Below are 20,629 nucleotides of genomic sequence, written 5' to 3' on the forward strand. Positions count from 1 at the left end.
ATAAAGTTGAATCTGAAACATTATCACCTTCATAAAGGAGTTATTACATGAGTGTTGTATTAGGCCGTGTAAGCAAGTGCTTTACTGGAAGGAATTACAAAAAGTGCTGTATTAAAGCTGAACTAATCAATATTCATCCTAACAATGGCTCAAAAGACAACGTGCAATGTTCTCACATGAAATTATCAATCATCTCTTTAGCTCTATTTACTTCTAAGTTTTCAGCCCATTGGTTTGTTTTTTTTGGCACTGATCATATCTGCCTCATCTCCAGCTGCAGGAAGTAGTTTCCTCCAAAGAAGCTTTGATAACCCCACAGTACACTCACTTACTGGCAGCAAATGGCTGAACACAAGGTTAGCAGCTGGCTGGTGGAGCACATAGGAGCATTTAGCAGCTACAGACCGTGAAATAATTTTTATATTAATTTCTCCATTTTGGTTTCTGACCTTCGCTGATCCTCGGAAAACTTGCTGCTTATTGAGCAATAACAGCTCCCACTGCAGCAAGAACCAATTACTACAGTTTCCACATGGACAATAAAAGAGAGAAAACCCCTAACCCTTTTTTCCTCTCCTTCAGAGTGTTTAAGAGAGTGCTTCCTCTCCCTAACGGCAACTGGAACGTCCTTGTGGACGACTGGTGTTGCCACTCGGATCCGTTCGCCAAGGAGAAGTTGCAGCCCAGAGCAGAGGACTGTTTACTGGGCGACACTTTCCTCCTCTTAGCCAGAGATGACAGCTGTGATCAGACTCTCACAGAGGAAGTGAGCCTAGTCAGCACAGAGGACGGTCAAGATTCAAAGGTGAGAAACATGTAACTCAAAGTGATGGTTTGTTGCTTTAGCTGGAAGACAAACACTGAAAACATCATTTCAGGATCTTCACTGTGTATTGGGGAAGAGTATTGGGGCCAGGCATAAGAGTAAGACAAGAAAAAATGTAAAAAGATGTGACTGGAAGATTTCTTTCTTCCATTTTGCATTTCGAGAAGTCCAAATGTCAACAATACAGTTAATCTAAATCAGAGAAGATTATTTAAAATTTTGCACTTTGAAAAAGTTGAAATGTTTAGTATAAACCTGGAAATTCAAGCTTATTGTCAAACTACTAACATTTGCACATAAATTGGTGAAATTGTTCTTCAGAACAGGTTTTAGTAACAGAAATTATTTTCCTTTTAGCTCATAAACACAGTGTTGTAATCAGTGTTGGGTATTCGAAAAAATAGTGCCAAAAACTTTGTCTATTCAGAAGGAGGAACCACACACGCTCGGAGGGATGGAATACTTGCGGCTCACAGCACAGCTGTCAGTCGCTCGACATTTCAACATTATTCACAAAATATAAAAATAATTCTTCCTCTGATTTAGTTTGACATTTCTGCTTAATTCTTGAAATACAAGAGGGGAAAAAAAATCCCAATTTTTTGTCTTATGCCTAACCCCTTAGTTTAGGGAATTTCTAAAAAGTCAAAAATATTTTTTAAAGAGATACAAACTAGGTCTGAACAAGAGTGAAAAAGCATAAAAACTCGTACTTATTTGCTGCAGTGGCGGAGGAAGTGATGGAAGCACAAAATGGTCAAAAGATTTTGTAATAAAACACAAAAATTGGATTTATAGTGGTACCATAAAGTATACTCACCCACTGGCACTCAATCCCCACACGGCCGCATCAGTGAAGTTAAACTCTTTAACACTTTAGACGAGGATTGAGATCCCTGGTTTTCTATTAGTCATTCTCTGCATGAGTGACTCTGTGCTTGACTGTAACAGAGAGAAATAGAAAGGGAAGAAATGACAATCTGCCGACCTTATATCTGTCTCTGTCTCTCCTCGTCTCTGTTCCACCCTGATTATATTTCTGGGTTTTACATTTATCATTTATTCCTTATAGAAATCCTGCCGCCGACTGGTACTCATCTCCTGTAAGAGCTGTTCTGCAGAACTGGGAGAGGCCGTTGCACCAGGTAAATATTGTTCTATTTGATTTTCATACATAATCATAATTTTCAGTTGTGTACATGATATTTTTCCATTGTATCTTACAGGGACCCTGAAATTGTACTTCACACAGGTGTTGGTGGAGCCTGCAGTGGGAGACAGGAAGACAGAAGCCTCAATTAAAAGGCAGGTTTTTAATCCAAGCTTTGAGTGGTGATGAATAGAGAACTGTAGCCAAAAAAGGCTGTTTCATAGGGAAATAAAGTGTATTGTATTCTGCTGAAGGTTTTTTGGGGGGAGTAACGCATAATGCCCTCTGTGTTCAGGCGGTTAAAAAAAATAATGACACTGTTACAAATTCTGTTCTGAATTAAACATTTTGATTAACACATCTGTCATTGTGCAAGTTTTAATGATTTATTGATAATGCACAAGCAGTAGGCAATTTGTTTGGGGATGAGGGGGATGCCATACCCTTTAAACCAAAATGAACAAAAAAACATGCTCCTCAATTACCTGTCAATTTTGCTATCCGCTCCATGATAAATCCTCTGCATGTGCATGACCATAAAGAGTCTTCCGAATTTTCCGAAACTCTGTCTCAGAGCAAAGCAAGAAAATCACGTCATCCTGCCAAAAGCTATTGATACCTCAGTGTTGTTTTGGTTAAATGTCTGACTGTTGATATGGTTTCCAAGACAAAACTTGGAAATGAACAAATATTCTCTCTTTTGGACAGACCTGTCTTTGTGGAGAGGACAATAGCAGCCAGACTGTCGGAGCTGTCCAACTCACTGAGCACCTTCCACTTCACTGTCCAAACTCCTGATGAAAAACCCTTCTTATTGGTAAGAAGAAGCAGTTGTAATCAGATAATCAGGAAACACACGTGACGGTTTATTAAAAATAGACCACTCAGTTATTTGAGAAATGGGAAGGAGTGATACTGCAGGTTCCTCAAGTGATATAACAAGCTGATTGACTTTGATTGGTTCTAGTTGAGAATCCTGCCAGGTCGTACGCTTCTTTAAAATCAGCTACACATGCATTAGTAGGTCTTTGTAAAACAGTAACACACTGTAGCAACAAAAACAGGATTGTGTTATATTATAGTAGTATGTTTTATACATTAGACATTTTATACAGAATGTCTTTAAACTGTACATAAGATTAATTGTGTGTGAAATTAGACCAAAATGGAAGGAATGATCTGATACATATAAATTCAAAGACCCTGCATTATATCAGGGGAGGGTGATTCACTATTTATCCCCTGTATTTTGTTAGTGCTGCAGACCCCACAGTTTTATGAGAAAATGTATAATAATCAGGTTTTTTATGCCTCCTGCGAGAGCCAGTGGCTGGAGGCTGTGCGTCTGTCTATACGTCCCATTGTTGTAACTCGCCTCGAGGGAATTTCTGCAACTTTGGTACAAATGTTCACTTGGACTCAAAGATGACCTGATTATGTTTTGGTAGTCGAGTGTGAAAAGTCAAGGTCTCAGTGACGTCACAAATCCCTTTTTTTGGCTCATGAACATTTTAAGAACGCCTCAAGAGAATCCTTTCAAATTTGGCACAAATGTTCACATACACTCACAGATTAACTACTTACATTTGAGCATTACATAAGAGTAAAAAAATGTTGGTCTTTTGAACATGATACCTGGAGTCTGCCTTCAAGAAAGTTCTTCAGATTTTGACCAGTTGGACTCAAAGATAAACTGATTACGTTTCAGTGGTCAAAGGTCACAGTGACCTCTTATGCTGAATATATCTTTCTTCTTTTTGCCTTATTAATACCCAGTATGTAAAAATGTATTGAGGTAGGAACAGTTTGCCACGAACTGTATATGTCAAGAGAAATGATTTTACAGCACCTGGAATATTTTATATCTTATATGGGCTACACATGTAGCTGATATAGCAGATTAAAGTAACATGAGTCATGAAATATTTAAGTGATTAAACACTGTAAAAAATGTCGATTGAGCTTCAGAGATCAGAACATGAGGCTCACTAAAAGCACATTATGGGCCCAAAGTGTTACTCTGACCCTAGTCAGCATGCGCAGATGTGTTGAGCTAATGTGATGGAGTGTGATTTCTTCCCTGTGTGACTTCGAGTATGTGTCTCTCTAAGTGTTACATGACCTGTTTGCTCCTCCTGCAGCTCTGGCTACTGAACAGCGATTCCATCATAGCGTCAGTCCCGGAGACGTGTGACGGGGCTCTTCACAGTCCATCGCCCAGAGCTGCCAGAGCCCTGAAACTGCTCTACGTAGCCTGCTCCAACCCGGGCAACATGCAGAGAGAGTAAGCAAGGAAAACTTCCTGCATCTTTCACCACATCAACTCCCCATCCCCCTTTTTTTTTTTTTTTCAAGCATTGTTTTCCTCTTCTTGATCTCATCCTTTCATCTTTCCAACGCACCCACTCAATCACAAGCTGTCTGCAAGGGATGAAAGAGGACTGTTGGTGAGCAGGTTCTACGCTAAGGGTCCCCGCTCAGATGTAATTGCCTGTAATTTTGCAAATGAGATTGCCATCAAAGGTGTTTATCATCTCAAAAGTTGTCAGTTGCATAAGCCACGCTCGTGTTTGTTGCACATACAGGGGATGTTGTTTTGACTGGAGCGAAGCTCTGTGTACCTTGCTGTGATGCATCAGAGAGGTGTGGGTGGATGTGCTGCATGTGGTTCTCCATGCTCAGTACAGCAGCACCCCACTGGAAGAGCCTTCCACCCTCATTATTTTCATCTGAATCAGCACTCAGCGTTTTTTTTCCCCTCCTCCTCCTCCTCCCTACAGCCAGAGAGAGTGAAGGCAGAACAGGGAAGTTTTGTTGTTTCTAGCATTTTGACAAGCCCACTGGCTAACTGCGGGAGAAATGGTAATTAGAGGCAAAGCTCGCATGAAAGGAGAAAGGCTTGTCTTCCCAGTCAAAGCAGTAAGAGTCCATTTAAATTACATGATACACTCTATGTGCTGAGTGATGGCCGGGAAACATTCGTACTGTAGAGTATGAAATCGCTGATCCAACATTACCCATTGCTAGATCCGAAAATAAAAAATGTCTCCTGTTGTTGCTCTCTAGTTGACAAATTATGTAATGGGGACACTGGGCCTTATGCAAGAACTGTTAGTAAGAACCGATTTTTTGTTAAGTTGTGCGTACGAGTGATTTAGGCGAACTTGGCTAGTTTTCTTCCAGGTATGAACAGAATGTACTACTGGTTCAAACGTGTTATACAAGGCGCGTGCCGTTAGTCAGATGAAGCTTTTATGCCTCAGGGCCAGCGACAACCAGTGCCTTGAGGGAATTTCTGCAAATTTGGCATAAAACATTCACTAGACCTTGGATTTCATATTGGTAGCCAAAGGTCATGTTTTGTTTTTTTTTACATCTTGAGGGAATGTCTTCAAATTTGGTACAAATGTTCACTTGGACTCAAAGATGAACTGATTCGATTTTGGGGCCTGGAGTTCGCAGGTCAAGGTCACAGTGACCTCATGTTCCTGTGAATGTGATATATTAGGACTGCTTGTAGGGAATTTCGTTACATCTGGTACAATTCACTTGGACTCACTGATCAACTGATTAGATTTCGGTGGTCAAAGGTCACAGTGACTGGGGGGAAAAAAGCTTGTAGAAATATGTACTCTGAAATTGCACTGGTTGGCAGATGAATACAACCGCAGTGCAGTAATTCTAGTTCAGTAATGGATCATATATTTAATTAGTTTGAAGTGATATATAAATACAAACCTAAACTACACCTCATAAGTATGATATAATTCTAAATTTATTCATGAACTTTCTAAATGTCACAATGTCCAGGGGGCCGCACAACTTTTAACGTGCTGTAAAATAATGCAATGTGTCTGTAATTGGACATATTTTTTCATCCATATCAGTGATGGAGACTTCTCCGTGACCTCCTCCTGTGACAATCATCGATCGCCTCGCTTTGACGAGACCTTTTTGTTTAGGCGATTTTTCTTTTATTTCAGTGACTGTGTAACTGCTTTAGTCTGTCGCTTAACTCCACATCTCTGACATGCGCTAAAAAGTCTAGACTTTAACTTTCTGAATCTCTTAAATCTGGACCTCAATTTCCAAAATCGTAAAATTCTTCTTTTTACTCTTTGATGCCTTTTTAATGAATAAACACTTCTAAGATGGGGCAGGAAATGTAGCCTTACAGGGAGTAATTGGGGTGTTCATTTAGCTAGTTTGACATCTTTGTTCAAGCTTTATAGAGGCGTCATTTACACACTTTTCTGAAGATAGAAGTGTTTGTTGAATCTGACGTGGCATGTTCCTGCCAACTCACCCTACGAACAAATTTCGCAGAAATTAACAATAAGATTATAAACATGTGAGCATGATGCTCACTGTTTCTAAACTATCTCAATCACATCTTTTAAGTATCAATATTCTGTATGTGCAATAAGAAAATATCCCTGTTTAATCATCACTTATGAAAAAGGCGTGAGGTATCTTTTTATTTCAGGGACTTCTGACATTTCTCTGAAGTTTCGCAAAGCTAAATGTTACCCACACTTCCATTTCCCTGCTACATAATTTACCATTCATCCTTCATCACTCATCGACATTTTTAAATTAAATGTTATGCCTGGGGAGCTGAATTCCCAGGACGATGACCCTCTTATTCGGGGTATACAGTCGGTTACAGTCAGCTGCAGCCAGAGGTTGCAGTGTGTGTGGTTAAAACTGCCAATAATTGGCTGGAGAATCAGTGAGCCAATGCCAAAGTGGATTAAGCTTGTCACTAATGGCAGTGACTTGATTATGAGTTGAGTGAAAGTCGCAGGCACCACCACAGGCTGGTACAATGGGGGAACAGGAAGCCCTCATAGATATAGAAATTGAATCTAATGGAAATTATATATGCAACTTTTTTTCCCATTGAATTAATTCTAGTTAATTGATTGATCAAATCCTACATTAACTCCATGACATTGCACAGAGTCATGATGTAGACTGGATCAATATGTAGACTTCAAAAGCTTTAACCTGATTAAGACCCTAGTTGTTGAGTGGCTGATAGTTCGTAAAGAGATCTACAGAAATGTCTGTCTGTATGTGGAACAAATATCTTGACTTTTTTGTTTGTATTTTGGATCAAAACATTCAATATTAATAACATTTTAATAAATAGGTGACCAGCGCTCTGTAGCAGTGGCGGCTGGGACTCATCTACATAACAGACATTGTTGATCATGACAACAGTGTGTTCACGACAATGTCAACAACAACCTATTCTCCAGCTCTGGGTTCTGTGTACTGAGTCGAGCTACGCTGAAGTTTGAATAAACAACTCTTTGTGCAGCAGCGGTGGTGCAGCTTCAGGGTTCTGCGGAGTCCTGCAGCCGCTCTTTACTTTTACAGATTCAAAAAGAAAGCAGTAACCAGTATTACCACAGACCATCAAACATCCATGCAAGCATCCATCCATTATTTGTACCGCTCTAGAGAGAAACACTCACATTCACACCTACGAAAAATGTTGAGTTTCTAATTAACCCCAATCTGCATGTCTTTGGACTGTGGAAGGAAACTAGAGTACCCAGAGAAAACCCACGCAGACACGAGGAGAACATGCAAACTCCACACAGAAAGACCCCAGCTGAACCGGGATTCAAATCGCAATGAGGCAACAGTGCTAACCAGCGCACAACCATGCTGCTCCCAAATAAAGAGCCCATTCCAAACAGGCATGTTTAGAACAGGCACTAGACCCGTGTGAACAATGTTAAACCAGCAGTGATGTCTTAAGTAGAACTGTCAAAACTTTGAGAATAGTTTCTCCTCTCAGGAGCTGCGCAGATGGCTAAATGTCACCCAAACAAACTGGATCAGCTCCACACTCTGACAGAGCATCAATCACTCTTCCTCCTCTCAGTCCCCTCATCTAGCTATACACACACACAAACAGATTGATTTGACTTATACACTCACCATCAATCCACTTTTATGTATCCGTAGTTATCCATTTTAGTTAACAATTTAAAACTGCTTAATTAAAACGGCAGGGAGAATGCTTCAATGTGGGGATTTACAGCAGCTATTTCTAGGTTCCATTCTGATTATATAATGCCTTGGCAGTCGCTGTAAATCACCCCTGCTGTGTGTATGTGTGTGTGTTTTCAGCGTTGTAACTAGTTGGGAGGTCAATGTCATCGGACATCCTGTGGTGCTGCCGCAGAAGGTGTGCGAGGAGCTACAGCAAGTGATAGATGACAGCAATTCTACACTTCCTGCGTCGATGCGTCACATGAGGTCCTATGAGGTGAGACAGTTGCCATGTACTGTAAGTGAGAACAGATGATGTATGATGTATGCATATTTAAGATTTTTCTTAAATGCGTACCCTGATACTGTGTAATACAAGCAGAGAGATGCTCTAATTCATCCTTATCCTTTATTAAAAGCTGTATTAGCAGTAACACTTTTAGCTGACAACAATCACTTATTTCAAATACTTCTTACTTACAGCACCTCTCTCTTCCATTATTCACTAGTGCTTGACAGTGTTTTTAATCCTGCCTTAATTAATTTCATGATTCAGAGCTTTCAGTTACCATCTTCTCTTTAGGGATTTACTATGCAGGTCAAATGTGAGGTTTTACTTTTGTCAGCCTTATTCACCTGTAATTGTGCTAAATGGGTATATTTAGCCGTAGTTGCAAAGGAAAGCCCTTTGACTGGAAAATAGGAGGTGTGCTTTGCTGACAACTCTATTCTTTGAGCTGTTTTAAACATAGTGACGGGGGTAATTAGCACCATTATCCTGCACCTCCTGCTCAGAAAGTTTAGAAAGCGTCTGCCAGCACTTAAACAAGTTTTTCATCTGCTGAAAAAAAAAAAACGAGAGCTGAAAAAATGTACAGCAAGCTTATCTTGTAAAACAGCAAGAAACCTACTGTTGTGCACGTGAAGCTGCTTTCGTTGTCAGCCCAGGCAGTCAGCGGGTGTTCAGGTAAAGGCCTGGCAGACAGCAGTGGAGATGGCACACTGAAAAAATGAAAAATGTTAAGTATTAGAGAAGTCCAGAACCAATCCTAAGTATCAGTATTGGAACAATTTTAATTAATTGTTAAGTGCTTAGCATAATCAATAAATAGTCAGAATTCAATCCTTTAATAACTTCTCCGGTATGTTTTGACAACCTTCGCCTGCTGATTTCATTGACTAACATTGGTTAATAAAATCTGCCATTCCAGCCAGCAAAACCACCAGTCGTCAACGAGAAATTAGCCTGATTTTGTCGACCTCTTAGAAGATGTGGAGTTTGGAACACAGGGTTCACTTCCACCAGACTGCTATTTTAATTTCACCCACATTACTCTCCTGTCTTGTTATAAGGCTACTGTACCTCAAACTTTAAAATGCTTAGTTTAAAACTCACCCCTCAAGCCCAGAGGATGACAACCTAATGAACATTTCTGAGCTTTTTTCACTTCCTTCTCTGACACATTGTGGTCATATGATGAGCAGCTTCGTTGTTTTCTGAGGTAACAACATGACAAGTGCAAGGAGGGGAAATTAGGCTACGTTGAAATGGAGAAGGCTGCAGATAAAGCGACCCAGACGTCAGACACAGTATCTGTCTGGTGGTTAGGGCAGAAAAAAAGAGTGTGATAAATGGACACAGTTGAACACTTCCTGATAGTAGTGTGCTATAGGCGGCAGAGGACGGGAAGGTAATGTGATCTTATGGCCATCTAGAGTTACCGGAGATGGTCTGAGAGCTTCTGAGAGTTTGTGTTTAAAACGCTGATTAAAGGGCATGGCACTGTGGAAGCTTATAATGAGAGTTACATTGGCTGGAGACGATGACATGAAGATATGTGAGAGGAAATGGTTGAGGGGAGGGTTTTGTGAGCTGTTGGTCTTCGTACTGTTAGCTGCTAAAAGCCCCCCCAGAGCGGAGCAAATGGCATAACCATACACACTCACTTCCATTATTGTAAAGCTAATATATAGTGTACATATACAACCTATGATAAGATTCTTTTTCACTAACTTATTTTTGTCCATTAGAGAACGCAATACAAGAAATGGGCTCAGGCAGGATATGGTGAATTTAACTCAGCTTTTTACTTCACTTGAAATGTAATGGTCACATTAAACATGCTGCTCTACCACACAGATGTTTTCACATTATTCTGGCTGATTAGATCTCAGCTCAGGTTGAAGTAAAGTGGAGCTCTGCTGAGAGACCCTCTGCACTAATACAACTTTTCCACAGCACTGTGACATGTAATAGCAGTACAGTTACATCCAGATGTACCTCGGCCTATTGCATAGTACATACTGCCTCACTGCTTTACTGCGACACTTAATAGAGTTGAACCATCATTTATGTTATTAATTACACATGTGCCTTTGTTGCTATGACAAGTCAACATGTCTGATGTGAAAGGGGCCTATTTGAATGATGATGATGAAGGTGTGACTTTTCAGGTGAAACAAAGCTATCAGAGGAGAGTGGGGAGGAATGTCAATCAAGCTCAGCCAGTTTGCAGTCTAAATATGAAATGATAGAATATATGTTTAAGTTCCATCTAGCTGCTTCACTCTTATGGTCCTGGTAGTGTGCATGTTGGCTCACTGTCACACTTGTATGGATTACTGGGACGATTCAATGAAATACGGCAATCCTTAATATTATAAATACCTCTTATGCAAGGTTATGTTTTTGCCCCTGTCCGTGTTTATTGGTTGATTGGCTGTTTTCTTGATTGGCTGGTTTATCAGCACAATTAGGCTAAAAGTCCTGAATGGATTTCCACAAAACTTGGTGCAAGGATGGGACATTGGCCAAGAAAGATCCCATAAAAGGTTTTGTGGTTTCTTGATTTTTTTTTTTTCCCCTTAAAGTTTTTTTCCCGTCGAGGGTTAAGGAAAGAGGATGTCACACCTTGTACAGATTGTCAAGCTCTATGACCCAAATTGTGATTTGTGAATAGGGGCTACTTTACTAAATTTGATTGGTTGAATAAATTTGGGGCACAAATTGGGGCTGGGCGACATGGAAAAAAATCTTATCACGGTATTTTCTTTCATTTCAGTCGATATCGATATATATCGCGATAATAACCCCAAAAAATAGTTTTTGCACATTTGTGTTTATGTACAAATGCTTTTACTTATGCACAAAACAGATTTTACTTGCTCGTACAATCATCCTGTGCCACTGCACTTTACTTAGAACATTTCATACAAACCACTACAGTGAAAAGGTGTATATAATATACATACTAGCATTTTATTAATTTAATTTAAATTTGTATTCTATTCTATTGCCTTTTTATATTTCTTTATTCTCTTGTCTACCTCATTCTGACCGCCTGCTGCTGTAACAACAGAATCTCCCTGGTTTGTTGATCAATAAAGTTTTCTCTTATCTTATCTTAACTTAAATCAGTGCCACTGCGCTGAGGCGCATCACTCCGCTGGTCAACAAGTGACTCTGCTCATCTGTTTGTTTTCTAATCATCAAACACTTACAACTGATCTTTATAAAAACCTGCTGAATTCATATTTATGTTCCTGGGTAAACGGGGCGTCGCTTCTTCTGCAACAATGAAGTTAAAACACTGCGTTACGTCTTAACCTGAGGGAGGAACGTCTGTCTGCAGGAGTGTGTGTGTGTGTGTGTGTGTGTGTGTGTGTGTGTGTGTGTGTGTGTCCGTGTCCGGGAACAGACACCACCCCCCTCCCTCATTAATCTCCTCCTCACTTCCACAGAGACGGCATGGAGGTTAGACAGGGAACCATTCAAAATTTGATCCTGTGTTTTACAATGACGAACGGAGGAGCTGCAATCGATCATTACATCGTCTCATTCTTTCTGTAGCCCTCACAGCATCGCACTAGGAGGGACTGCACTTTGTCGAAATAAATTACTTCCGCCAAGATGCTTGCGTCGCGATTCATTGCTCGTGGACAAATGGATGAGGGGGAATTTATCAGCAGAGCTGGTGGTCTGTGATGTTCTCCATTCCTGTTTACAGCAGGATATCTGCTTGACGATATAATGTGCTTGTGATGTTCTCGTATCCTGAAGATAAAAGAAAATGTTGTACTTCTGGCATGTCATTGTTGTTTATCACCAGTGTGACGAAAGAGGTTTGCTGAATTAGATTTTAGTGTATGAAGAATTAATACTGTACTCATGGTGTGTAGGATGCCCTGAGCCTGAAGTTGCTTTGGCATTTGTACAATACAAATATTGATATCTAAGCCAGTGCCTTTTTGGGGGGCTTTTTTTGTCAACTATATCAACATAGATCCTTCTGATGAGAGTTCAGTTAGTGTCCATGAAGGGGATCCATGGACACTTATTGTTCTTGTTCCTAATGTGCTCTTGTCAACTGATTTACAGTGGATGTTACTTTGCACTAGAAACAGTGAGTAATGTCACCAGATGTTTTCATTCAGTTGGATGAAGTGAGTATGAAGTTGGTTGGTTTGGTCAAGTTTGCTCCTACAGACTTTGAGTGGAGGCAGGACCTTTCACCTGTTGATCCATTACTAACTGTTCATTCTTTCTTAGCAAATTCAACAGTTGATCTATTACTTTAGCTAACTATTTCGACTCGCATGCTAGCTTGCTCAATTGTGTTTCTACTGTGGCAGCTTATGGCTTTAAGGTATTTGAACTCAGGTTTGTGGAGGTAAATACTGTGCAGTATACTGTAAATTGTGACGATACATTTGCGAAAGATCACATCAAACACAAATATGTTGGATCTGTATTTTTATCAAATAATTTTTTTGTTTTTCTAATCAGTTGAGATTTCTCCATAAAACTTTTATGAAAAGTTGGTTTACATATGAGATGACTAAAGCCTGACTGATGATTGGCTGATAACAAATCGGCAAACATGAGCCTTTCACAGACATTCGTATCAGCATTAATGTTTGCTGATACATACTCATGTGAAAACCTTTAGTTTACAAAATCAGTGATAATGAAAAGATGTGTATTTCTGTTTACATTTTAGATTAAATAAATGCTTATATGGTTATAATTGTGTTTACTTCAAATGTTTAATGTTCATAACAATGTTCATGGTTACAGTGTAACATATCAAGCCTCAATTACATTACATGTCATAAAGGTTTGATAATGATCAGTTATTTTATATATATATACACTACCGTTCAAAAGTTTGGGGTCACTTAGAAATGTCCTTATTTTTCAAAGAAAAGCACTGTTATTTTTCAATGAAGATAACATTAAATTAATCAGAAATACACTCTATACATTGTTAATGTGGTAAATGACTATTCTAGGTGGAAACGTCTGGTTTTTAATGAAATATCTACATAGGTGTATAGAGGCCCATTTCCAGCAACTATCACTCCAGTGTTCTAATGGTACATTGTGTTTGCTAATCGCCTTAGAAGACTAATGGATGATTAGAAAACCCTTGTGCAATGATGTTAGCACAGCTGAAAACTGTTTTGCTGGTGAGAGAAGCTATAAAACTGGCCTTCCTTTGAGCTAGTTGAGTATCTGGAGCATCACATTTGTGGGTTCGATTATACTCTCAAAATGGCCAGAAAAAGAGAACTTTCATGTGAAACTCGCCAGTCTATTCTTGTTCTTAGAAATGAAGGCTATTCCATGCGAGAAATTGCGAAGAAACTGAAAATTTCCTACAATGGTGTTTACTACTCCCTTCAGAGAACAGCACAAACGGGCTCTAACCAGAGTAGAAAGAGAAGTGGGAGGCCCCGGTGCACAACTCAGCAAGAAGACAAGTATATTAGAGTCTCTAGTTTGAGAAATAGACGCCTCACAGGTCCTCAACTGGCAGCTTCTTTAAATGGTACCCGCAAAACGCCAGTGTCAACGTCTACAGTGAAGAGGCGACTCTGGGATGCTGGCCTTCTAGGCAGAGTGGCAAAGCCATATCTGAGACTGGCCAATAAAAAGAAAAGATTGATATGGGCAAAAGAACACAGACATTGGACAGAGGAAGATTGGAAAAAGTGTTATGGCCAGACGAATCAAAGTTTGAGGTGTTTGGATCACACAGAAGAACATTTGTGAGACGCAGAACAGGTGAAAAGATGCTGGAAGAGTGCCTGACGCCATCTGTCAAGCATGGTGGAGGTAATGTGATGGTCTGGGGCTGCTTTGGTGCTGGTAAAGTGGGACATTTGTACAAGGTAAAGGATTTTAAATAAGGAAGGCTATCACTCCATTTTGCAACGCCATGCCATACCCTGTGGACAGCGCTTGATTGGAGCCAATTTCCTCCTACAACAGGACAATGACCCAAAGCACACCTCCAAATTATGCAAGAACTATTTAGGGAAGAAGCAGGCAGCTGGTATGCTGTCTGTAATGGAGTGGCCAGCGCAGTCACCAGATCTCAACCCCATTGAGCTGTTGTGGGAGCAGCTTGACCGTATGGTACGCAAGAAGTGCCCATCAAGCCAATCCAACTTGTGGGAGGTGCTTCAGGAAGCGTGGGGTGACATTTCTACAGATTACCTCAACAAATTAACAGCTAGAATGCCAAAGGTCTGCAATGCTGGAATTGCTGCAAATGGAGCATTCTTTGACGAAAGCAAAGTTTGAAGAACAAAATTAATATTTCAAATAAAAATCATTATTTCTAACCTCTAATATATTTTCTATTCATTTTGCAACTCATTTGATAAATAAAAGTGTGAGTTTTCATGGAAAACACGAAATTGTCTGGGTGACCACAAACTTTTGAACGGTAGTGTGTATATATATATTTTTTTTATCTCCCTACTATCAGTTTTGACCTTATCCATATCAGTCAGGCTTTAGGGACAACTGAAGAAGGAAAACTTTCATTAAGCTGGCTTTTCTTTATTTTGTATCTTCTCCTAAGCTACCATGTTAAATCATGTTGTTTGGCAGGTAATGGGATGCTCTTCATGAATCATGCATGCACTCAACAACTAAGATATAGCATTCAGGCTAATCACAACTTCATGACAGCTGCATAAACCCACTGCTTGTTGTCAAGAGTGTGTTGAGATCTCACACTTTCAAGGCACTTATCAGTTCATGTGTCCCCAATTCAGAACCAATTGTTGCGATTCCTTTTCTCGAAATTGGATCACATTCATGGGGTAGGGTGGACAAATGCCAAAGGACAATAATAAAATGCATCATTATATAGAGATCAGTGGCTTTGTTCATTTATTCCCTCGGCTGTTTCATGTATCTGCTTGAACTGCAGGATGCTCCTCTGAGTTTAATTTTCTGTGGAGCAGCAACATATTTCTTTCATCACTCTATTACACTTCCACACATCTTTCTGTCTCTCCCTTCATGTGGGAACTTGGGATGAAATATTCTCTGTTCTGCTTGCCAAATTTGGAGTGTTATGATAACAGAGTCGCGGGCACCAACCATCAAAGACTGTGTGTGTTTGCTCAAAGGACTTCCTTAACACCAGCCCTGTGTCATTGTCTCAGTACCTCTAAATGCCGAGACATCTGTAAAGTCCCTTCAACTAAAGGGCTCTTTTGTAGAGATGGAAAATAAAACTACCAAAGGTAATCTCTTGCTACAGTGATGATATTGTGTGTGTGTGTGTGTGTGTGTGTGTGTGTGTGTGTGTGTGTGTGTGTGTGTGTGTGTGTGTGTGTGTGTGTGTGTGTGTGTGTGTGTGTGAAGCTCCAAAGTGCTGTTTAAAGACCTTCATGTAATTTACTCTGTTGAATACAAACTGAGGACCTTATTTTGTGTGGCTTCTCATAACAGTTGAGTCAAAAATATAGTACTCACCCAGAGCAAGTAGGAAGTAGTGAGTCCTCTGTTCAAACGCTGGCTTGTTTTCATGATTTGTCCTTAAAGCCTTTTGCCAGCTGGTAGCAGAGCTCAGAGTCGACAGGTGATGTTGCACAGTAGAGGAATCACCTGTAGTGTTCCAAAATTAGCTTCGCTGGCAACTTACCATCATATCCACACATTGGCAGTCACCGAGATTACTCATTTGACTGAATTCGACAGATGTGCTGGATTTGTTTCTTTGTTTGAAGTGTACATACAAAGATGTCCAGCATGGTCCTAGCAATACCAGTTTTTAACCACGATTTTAATATTTAAAAGCGTTTTGTTTATTTGACTGAAGACATTTGTTGTCGTTAATCAGTTACTGGTTTGAAGATGGCAAGGCTCAGCTAGGAAAAGGTGATCTGCTCCAATCAGAGTATGAATCGATGTGATGACAGTCATGGGGTCTTTGCTTACCTGGGTTTTTGAGTGTTGAACTCCTAATAAATATCTAACAAATCTATTCAGACCTTTAAGTTAGACTTTTACTTTTATTGTAATGTGTAGTCGTTGTGTTGTGTGAATGAAATAATTCAGTTTTAAAATAAGATTTTCGGTGCTTAGATCAGGAGCAACTCCAGTATCCCTGTCTTTCTGCCGAGGTTTTCTACATTCAGTCTTGACACGCCCAGAAAGGCTTTTTTTTTGTCCGCTGCTGTACAGCTCCACAGAACGAGGTTTGGTTTTTGTTCCTTGTTAAACAGCATCTTTTCAAGGTAAATAAGAGCAATACACACTCTTTCCTCCTTAATTTTCTCAGCTTAAACCATCACAAGCCAGCCACTCTCCCCCATCTACACCTCCATTGCACTGTTTCCTTATCACCCTTTGTCTTCTTTTTCTGGGACTCTAAGTTGTTTTAGCAGCGGCTCCCCTCTAGTTGCCGTTTGTTATCATTTGTATGAATTACCATTGATGCGCTTGAGTGGCGAGCAGGCATTGGCATGGGAATGGAGAAGACAGGGCCTTGAGTGAGGCAAATGCCCTCATCCATCATCCCAATATAGAGCCCTCAGTGGAGCGCAGCCATTGTCTGCAGCAGGCAAACACCCAGGAATAGCAGATGGAGGAAGAGAGAGAGAGAGGGAGGACCGAGCTGAGCTGATTTGTTTTCTGGGCTTTGTTTATCTGAATGTGTGTTTTTGAAATTGATTAAAACTCTACCACCTGTGGTTTTTTATTGTTGGAAGACGTTAACCGCAGATAATGTGTTGCCGTGCCGATCAGCAGACCATTGAGATCCACTACGTCTGTGCTTCGTGGAACCAAAATCCTTATTTTTACAGTAAAAAGTTAATTTTTTGGAAGAAAAAAGTTAAACTGTTTTCAGTTTATTCTCATGCATCACAAGTGTCACACATAAATTTAACAAATTCTTAATCTGTTTTTAGGTGGCATACCTGAGACTCTGAGGCGAAAGCTCAGAAACCATGAGGTCATGACTCTACTCGTCACTCTCGGTGGAGAATTCAAGTGGCAGCTTAAAGTGGAACCTCATGTACATATGTTTGTATATGTCAAGGTGATATCCTGCACAGATTTCCAGTAATGAATAAGAATGGAGATAACAGAAGAAGAAAATGCAGCCAGCGTGGAATAGCTTGTCTGGCGTTGTCTAGCTGTGGTTCCTGGTTGCTTCTGTTCACATGTTCAGCAATGCATCATCACCTGCCAGCAGATTCATGTTGACACAGGTTGTTGCCAGGCTGCTTTATGTTAACAGACCTCCAGTAAACGCAAAAGTTGAAAGGAGAGTGTCATCATCAAACTTTTTTTTTTTTAATAGATAGATGCATGTCTTAGTAATTGTTTCATAATTTTGGATCCAAATGTGTCATTATCCTTGTATAAGTGTAATGACTAATGCCTGTATTTGTACAGTTCAAACAGTTTGTCCATTTCAAAACTCTTGCTTTGTATATTTCTTACCATGGGCAACTAAAACATAATAAACTGTTGTATTTTGAAACTATCGCCTCTTTCATTCTTTTTTACTCTCTACTGGAGAGCACTGCTTGTTGATATGTGGGACATTGTTCTTGACTTGGCTCTTGATGAAAGCTTATTATAGAGGCACTTCAGCCCCGGGGTACAGCAGTGCATCCTCCACTCCAGTGTAATTACAGCTTGTGGAGCTAGGTGATTTTTGTCTCATTGTGGGTTTATTTGGGAGAGCATGTCAATGATTGATGGTATTTATGTAACGTGCGTGGTAGCATGGATCGTTGTGAAATGGTATGGTTAAACTCTGAAAATGGACCTTTTAATTTGAAATGTTATTCACTCGTCAATTTCAAGACTTCATCCTGATTCGAGACGGGCAAGGAGTTCTTACAGTCTGCAGTGTTAATTTGGGGATTGGAAAATATTTATTCATCATTTTATCAGTCCATTTTGATACTTCACTCTAAAATATCTTGGATGTTCTGCCATTAAATTTTATTCGTGTTCCCCAGATGATGAAACATAATGACGTTGACATTTCTGGTTTAGGGAAATAATGTTTGTTAAAGGCTGCAAAAAACTGTGTCTTTCCATTAACTACCATTGTAATCATATTTATCCAAGTGAGCCACACAATAGATGTAATAGAGAAAGGCTCTGCTTTAAGGCTGGATGTGAGTGGGGTTTTGAAGAAGGTTTTCTGAATTGGGGTTTCACTTTACACTCTTTATACCTGCTTCACATTAGCATATTAACATAATTGTGAGCATGAGTGTTGTGTTAGCATTAAATCAAAGCGCGGCTGCATGTAACCTCATAGATTTAAGACACTAAGTCTTGATACAGTGAGATCTATATACAAAAATAACAGTTTAATATTTTTACATAAATGCTGTGTGGATCAGATGAGAAAGGTGTAACATGTCAAATCTATCAACCATCAAAGCTGCCGGCAGAGCTCAGTCAGTTGAGTAAACCAAAATCCATGACTGATCACTGGAGCTCATGATGCTCTCACCTCTATTCATGCCTGCCGAACATGGCATCAGTGTCCATAGTTAATCTGACCAGCAAGGCAGCATAACAGTGGACTGTGTCTATTTTTACAAGCTCTTAGTAAGGCCAAGGCAATTTTTTTGGAGTACATGCCTGGATCTGCTGAATGCTGATGCTGCAAGTGACAATTACTTTTAAAAATACAAAGAAGTATTGTGCCTGCTGAGGCGGCAAAGCAGAGAGTGAATTGGCTAATTAAATACGTCTAACACTGAACCGTCAAGGGGTTCTCATTTCCTTTCTGCCCTTTCTCCACAAGTGCAAATGAAGTAGGCTCTAAATAACCCATTTGTTTCAAGACCGCTGAGCAGAAGGAGCTTCTCCACATTACTGGCTGCCGCTGCTGTTTTGAACACACCGACAGACACAGTCACCCAGTAGCCTTGAGGAGCTATATGCATTCTTTGTCTTTCTCCCCTTGATGATAGACAATGGAAGTGTCAAATTAAAAGTTTTTTGGCCAGAACACCCCGGTCTGTTGACACTGTGAAGCTCATTAGAATTTTCAGACTCGTATCTCATGAAAAATATCAGTCTGAACAAAGGTCTTCTTCATCTTGAGCTTTAGTAATTACTAGTCCATGGTGGAGGACAGATTTTGCCTGCTCGTGTGTTGCTAGCGTGCAGTAAATTCTGTATAAGGACTATGAATGTCTGCAAAAAAAATTTCATTGGAATCCATGAAATTGCCTATTCTTTGAGATATTTGGTAATGGAGAAATGCCGTTACTGTGGATACAAATCTCACAATAAAAAAATCTAACCTGCTACTGTCATCAATCATCTTGGATATCTTGCTTTCTCCTGACAGCAAATATATGTTATTGTGTTACTATATGTTGTATTCGGCATGGTTTCAAAGAATGCTGTACGCAGACACCAGTACTCAGACTGGTCGTAAACTGTGAAACTTAAAGCATCTCTCAACACAGAACTCCCTATTTTCTCTATGTCTTTCGTCCTATTCAAGATAAATGTCCCTTAAAACCACCCGTGACGTAACACATTTAGTGATCAAGTGTACGAATGCCACAGTATGAATTTCAAATTGGATTTTCCAGGCCTATAACTTCACTAATGTGTTTGATATTATTTTCATATTAAGCGAGACAGTGATGTGTGAGATTACAACGTGGCCACTGTAGAAAGAATAAGATCCTTTTGGGAGAGGTCAAGCCATAAAGCTTGTCTCATCTCTGAGAGGAAATGAGGCATTAGATTGAGTTGCCATTTTAGTCACCCAATCCTAATGGGTCATCTATCCTGAGAGTCTTGGGAGTTCTGCGAGAGAGGGATCACAGAATCTTTGCTCTTTTAACTGAGTCACTCTGAATGTGAAAAATAAACACAAAAACATCATGATAAACATGGTACTATCCGTAGTTTTCATAGGATTGCAAAGGAGTCATAGGAGTACTGCTTTAAGTCCCAACTCTTCCCTTTGTTCCCACAACAGATATACCATGGTATATATCATGGTGCCCAGAGGACAAATACTTGCAAATACTTGTGAAACTTTTCACTGTCCTGTCCAATATCTCAACCTAAATGAAGGGGATTGGCACAAAATTAAATTAGGATATTTACTGCTCCCAGAAGATAAGACCTGATATTTTGTGCGACACTTTGGATTCTGACCATTATTATCAGCTGCAGCTCTACTTTGGTGAATCTTAGCAACACGTTATGATGTCAGCGTGTTAGCTGTGAGCTAGTTAGTATGCTGGTGTTGGCATTATGCTCAAAAGGCTGCACTAGCCATGCACTAGCATGGCTCTAGACTCTGTCATGTTTCACTGTTTTCTCAGTTCCAAAGTCA

General features: G+C 39.9%; 1 protein-coding gene across 2 annotated transcripts in view; it reads left to right on the forward strand.

Moving 5' to 3' along the window:
• The window catches only part of ube3d (ubiquitin protein ligase E3D), a 34,866-nt gene that overhangs the window by 5,848 nt on the left and 8,389 nt on the right, over window positions 1-20,629 (forward strand). Inside the window, exons 4-10 of one of the 2 annotated variants that reach the window (XM_035164482.1) lie at window positions 583-805; window positions 1,899-1,971; window positions 2,053-2,131; window positions 2,685-2,793; window positions 4,118-4,260; window positions 8,124-8,262; window positions 17,202-17,779. In XM_035164482.1, coding sequence (XP_035020373.1) covers window positions 583-805; window positions 1,899-1,971; window positions 2,053-2,131; window positions 2,685-2,793; window positions 4,118-4,260; window positions 8,124-8,262; window positions 17,202-17,222 — 787 coding nt within the window. In that variant the 3' untranslated portion in view covers window positions 17,223-17,779. Of the gene's footprint in view, window positions 1-582; window positions 806-1,898; window positions 1,972-2,052; window positions 2,132-2,684; window positions 2,794-4,117; window positions 4,261-8,123; window positions 8,263-17,201; window positions 17,780-20,629 lie in introns of those variants that run through there. The other variant, XM_035164481.2, reaches the window with a different exon arrangement.

This window comes from Hippoglossus stenolepis, chromosome 8, assembly GCF_022539355.2.
Source record: "Hippoglossus stenolepis isolate QCI-W04-F060 chromosome 8, HSTE1.2, whole genome shotgun sequence".
In the NCBI taxonomy this organism is placed as follows: Eukaryota; Metazoa; Chordata; class Actinopteri; order Pleuronectiformes; family Pleuronectidae; genus Hippoglossus; species Hippoglossus stenolepis.